A 4,818-nucleotide genomic window follows, 5' to 3' on the forward strand; every position below is an offset into this window, starting at 1 on the left:
AAAAAAATATTTAAAAAAATTATAAACTCGTTTAAGAGAAGCCAACACCAAATAAGTGAATAAACTGCATCGCAGACTTCAGCATCACAGTTTTCTTTAAGTGGGGTTTCTACCTGCCACCTCAGATGATTCTCGTGTGTTATGATGAAAATGGATCTGAGGCAAAGAATAAGGTGAAGTTGCGAAGGGATTGCTGCAGCTTGACTGCAGAACTTGCTGTTTTCTGTGCGAGGACACCTCAGGTGCGTTCCAGTGCGAGGCGGCATTTTCATACGCACATGTACGGTCCAGAGTGGCTCTTGTCGTTGGTGAGGAGTGTAAGGGACAGCTGCCGCTGCTGCTGCTGTCTGGGTAATAATTGGTGTGAGATGCTGTCTCACATGCCGTCACGTAGGATGTCAGGGAGGTGGATGAAATGTGCGGGATGTGACGGCCTACTCCAAGTCCTTCAAATCCCCCTTGAACTGCACTACCCACTAAATCTAGGTTGTAGTTACTATGGTATGATATTGAGACTTGAGGAGATTGGAAATCAAAGTTCTGCGCCAGCATGGACGCGCCAAACCCGATGCCACTCATCATCCTGTGCACTGGTTTCATAGCTTGGCATTTCCTCCGGAATCCTCGCGGTCTGCGGCGAAAGGACCCCTCTTCGAACATGAACTCGCTTCCTGCGTCTATGGTCCAGTAGTGACCCTTCCCAGGTCTTCCCAGACCTTTGGGCAGTTTTATAAAGCACTCGTTTAGAGACAGGTTGTGCCTAATGGAGTTCTTCCAACCCTGGTACGATCCTCTAAAAAAGGGGAACGTGGCCTGGAGGAACTGATAAATTTCGCTCAGAGTTACTCTTTTGCTCGGTGAGTTTTGGATTGCCATGACTATGAGTGCGATATAAGAGTAGGGCGGCTTTTCGGGGCGCCTCAAGCTCGTGGTGGATTTTTTTCCTCCAAGTGCGCCCTGAGCGCTCTCCGGGTCTGGCTGCGGGCTGAGCAGCGCGGCGCAGGAGCGCGCAGAATCACAGGGATCCAGATGCTGCTGCTGCTGAGGCATCTCAGCAGTCATGTTCGCGCTTCTGTTTGAATGCAAGCACTCCCGCTTCCCCGTGTAACGTAGTTTACTCCGCTTTCCTGACGCAGCATTTCAAGACGTTCCTTTAAAATGCTTTGCGAGGTTTACAGCCGTGGCAATAAGCGGTCCTCTGCCGTCATTCGTCTCACTGGCCATGTTGGCAATGATCCTTTATAGACAGGGGGAATAAAGATCTTCCACTTCACTTGTGCATTTGTTACCCGGCCAAACAGAACTCGACTAAGTATCCGTTTTCTCCTCTGTGTCCTGAGCCCTATTACGCATCCTGCTTTTTACCCCACAAATCCAAGAAATCAGGAAGTACTCCCTGCCCCACTGGCCAAGATCCAGACAAGGAGTCGGACACAGCGCATTAGAGCAAGACTAATCCCCTCCCACGATTCACTTTTTGACTGTTTGTGCATAAGTTGTTTAGCATTAGAGTCGTTCTTACTGTGTTATCTACAGGACAGGATTCTGGCAGGAAAAAAAAACAAGACCGCATTTTACTTCGTTTATTTTTATTTTGTCAAAGCATGCAGCTTGTATAGGAATACCACACACAGATTCCAAGTGCTGTGTTTCCTCTTGAGTTTGGACTCGATCCCTTGATAAATTAATTCTTAAGCAAGAATTGTTTTTAAATGAAAAATCGCTCAAAAAAATGCAGGGAGTGGGAGGGGTGGGGGGCTTTAAAGGGCTTTCTTAGATGGTGGACTGAAGGTGGACTGAAGGTGGACTGAAGGGGTCCACTGATGTTCATGTGTCAGTGACACTCAAAATTCTGAAAAACAGAATTTCAAGCGTTTTACTAGACTGTCCAGCAAATTGCAAAAGCAAACAAAAACATAAAATAGTCATAGATAAATGACAAATAAAGAACCCTACACCTGGAAATATGTAACCCATTTTCCTCTCCCCAAATTAATCTAAAATAAAATAAAAAAAAATGGTTAAGCATTGGTTAAGTGGAAGACTTCGACTTTGCTGGTCTTTGGCAGCAGAGTTACAGTCCAATCGCCCCAATTGCTACAATTGTTTGGCACCACTGTTGCCTTGCAGAAAGAGAAAGATGATCCTGGACATGAACGCTGTGGGTTCAGTCTGTGAACCCAGGTTCCTCCCACAGTGCAAAAGCTTGGCTGACAGGTCAAATGGTTTCTCTAAAATTGATCTTAGATATGTGCATTGTTGCCCAGGATGGAATGGCAACCTGTCCATTGTGTACCCCGTCTGACCCACAGCTTGACATACATACCAGGCCTCTGTGACCCAGCAAGGATAAAGGCATGGACCAACGGTCTCAAAATCTAGGCCTCAAGATCCGATGTCCAGCAACTTTTAGATGTGCCACTGATCCAGCACACATGAATCAAAGAGCCGAATTACATCATCAGCAGTCTTGGTGATTGCTTGATTATTTGACTCAAGTGTGTTGAAGCAGAGGCATCTAAAAGGTACAGGACACAGGACCTTGAGGCTTTGATTTTAAAGACCCGGATGGATGGATGGATGGATGGATGGATGGATGGATGGATGGATGGATGGATGGATGGATGGATGGATGGATGGATGGATGGATGGATGGAGAGACAGAATAAAAAAAATAATGTTTTAATAATAGTACAACAATCAAAATGAACTCCATCAAAATTTTCAAGATTTATATAAATGAGCAAACAAACAAATAAATAAACATTATTGCTTTGGTATTTGAGGAGCTTTTTATTGGTTCCAATAACACACAACAACACCATTGTACCGTTTTTTTTTTTTTTTTTTTTTTTTTGCTGGTTTTAAATATTTTATGATAGACGTTTAGACAACGAAAACAAAGTGCATTTTGATACTTTTTGTCTACCAAATAACAAAGATATTAGTGTACTGTACACAGTAACATTTACAATTAATTGTTGTCAACAAAGTAATAAATAAAGAAAAGGCGGCCTGTAAAGGTAAAAAAAAAAAACATGCCAGCATCAACAAGGTAATAAATTAAAGTATCACTCACTGATGACTTTCAATTCTCAAACAAGAAGAAAAAAAAAAAGAAAAGATTAACAAAATGAGTCTGTCTTTTTTCTGCTCATAAGGAAAAGCATTCCAGCACCAGGTTCAACGAGCAGCCCAGCTCAACGGATGGGGGAAAGCAGATGCGCTTGAGTGATGCAGCATAAGTTCAGAGTATGGCCAGATAAATGCAGGGTAAAATGGCTGCTTGGTTGAGTCTCTTTTGAAAGGCTTGCTGAGGATGCTCTCAATAGCAAATGAGCTTGTAAACTTGGGACGGGGCTCAGTCTTGCTGCTTGGGTCAGGCTTGTCGGTACTCTGAGGCTCCTCTGCGCTCTCCGACACGTCATGCACTCGGTTGAACTGCTTACTGATGCGCTTCCTCCTGCGCCTGAACACCCCATCAGCGAACGTGTACTCGCTGTTAGGGTTGAGCATCCAGTAATTGTCTTTTCCCCAGGGCCTGGATGGGTCCCTGAGCACTTTCAGAAAGCAGTCATTCAGAGACAGATTGTGTCGCACAGAGTTCCTCCAGCCGGTGTAGCTGCCCCTGAAGAAGGGGAACTTTTTCATTAGGTAGTCGTTTATCTCCGCCAAAGTCAGACGTCCGGTGGGGGAATCTCGGATAGCCATGGCGATCAGAGCGATGTAGGAAAGAGGGGGCTTGGGTCTCCGTGTGTACGGTTTCGATTTGCTGCTGCCACCCGGAGCAATCAGTGGAGGGCTGTGGGCCACGCAGTCTCCATCGGACCCCAGTTCCTCCTCTGCAGAAAGAGCGGACTTCTCTTTCCCCTCTCCATCCACGGGGATCTCAAGCTGCTTCATATCATGGTTTCCACACAACACTTCTAACTTCATGCTGACAGAGGTGCTGAGTTGCGAGATCCAGGGTAAAACGCAGGAAAGCTGTTGGCGTAAAAGTGGTTTGTGCGTCAAGACGCGCGGTGCCTTGGAGAGTCTCTCAGGGCCAGTGTCTTTCCAGTCATACCTGCCGGAACGCTACAGCCGATCTCACCTTTACTCTACGGACTATTGTTTATATCATCCTCACCTAAGGACCAACCCAAAATAAGGCGGGGCTTCATGTAAAAAAAAAGTGTAAAAAAAAATGTTTATCATCTGTTTACCTATTCATCTGAATAGGTATTACAAATAGAGTACTTGCGTAACAGTGAACAGAATAACACAAATGAATACTGAGTGATCACGTAGTATAAAACAAACATAAAGAGACAACTTCTCTCAACACACACTGCACCGTACCTGCTGAAAGTGTTCAAACACTCTAGAACTATCTCACCTGTAACAACCAGGGGGCGTAACTCTCTACTGTAAGATAGATGCTTAGTGTTCATTTCAAGAGGCAGCATAAACACCGAGTTACATGAAATAGGTGCATGTAAAAGTATTTATATATATATCTTCAAAGTTTGCATTTTTTTTGTTCCACAAGTTTCATGCACTTTTGAATGATTTCATGTGACGGACCAATACAAGGAAGCATATAACTATGAATTGGAAGGGAAAGTATTCATGGTTTTTCTATTCAGATAGAAGTCTGAAAGGTGTAGCAGCAGCCAGGAGTGAATGCCTTAAAGAAGCACCTTTCAGACCAGTTATAATTCATTTGTAGGATATCTCCATAATAGTGATGCACACCACACCACCATGTTTCATTGTAGTAATAGTGGCTTCAAGATGAGCAGTATTTTTTTTTTCTTTGTTTGTTGCAAGTGGGAT

The 4,818-nt window shown here is 44.2% G+C and overlaps 2 protein-coding genes across 2 annotated transcripts in view; both read right to left on the minus strand.

Annotated features, from left to right (window-relative positions):
- LOC103135805 (forkhead box protein F2-like) overlaps positions 1-1,350 on the minus strand; it is a 4,198-nt gene extending 2,848 nt beyond the window's left edge. Inside the window, exon 1 of the mRNA XM_007548728.2 lies at positions 114-1,350. Within this exon, the coding sequence (XP_007548790.1) occupies positions 114-1,062 (949 nt within the window). The 5' untranslated portion in view covers positions 1,063-1,350. The remainder of the gene's footprint in view (positions 1-113) is intronic.
- Positions 1,351-2,718: 1,368 nt separating this feature from the next.
- LOC103135806 (forkhead box protein Q1-like) lies at positions 2,719-4,113 on the minus strand. The gene has a single exon (XM_007548729.2). The coding sequence runs from the start codon at positions 3,934-3,936 to the stop codon at positions 3,184-3,186; it is 753 nt and encodes a 250-aa protein (XP_007548791.1). The 5' UTR covers positions 3,937-4,113; the 3' UTR covers positions 2,719-3,183.
- Between the last annotated feature and the right edge of the window lie 705 nt (positions 4,114-4,818).

This window comes from Poecilia formosa, unplaced genomic scaffold (assembly GCF_000485575.1).
Source record: "Poecilia formosa unplaced genomic scaffold, Poecilia_formosa-5.1.2 Scaffold27, whole genome shotgun sequence".
Taxonomy (NCBI): Eukaryota; Metazoa; Chordata; class Actinopteri; order Cyprinodontiformes; family Poeciliidae; genus Poecilia; species Poecilia formosa.

Excerpts from the sequence above, each read along its gene's own strand:
- LOC103135806 (XM_007548729.2), bottom strand. The coding sequence starts at position 3,936 with ATGAAGTTAGAAGTGTTGTGTGGAAACCATGATATGAAGCAGCTTGAG.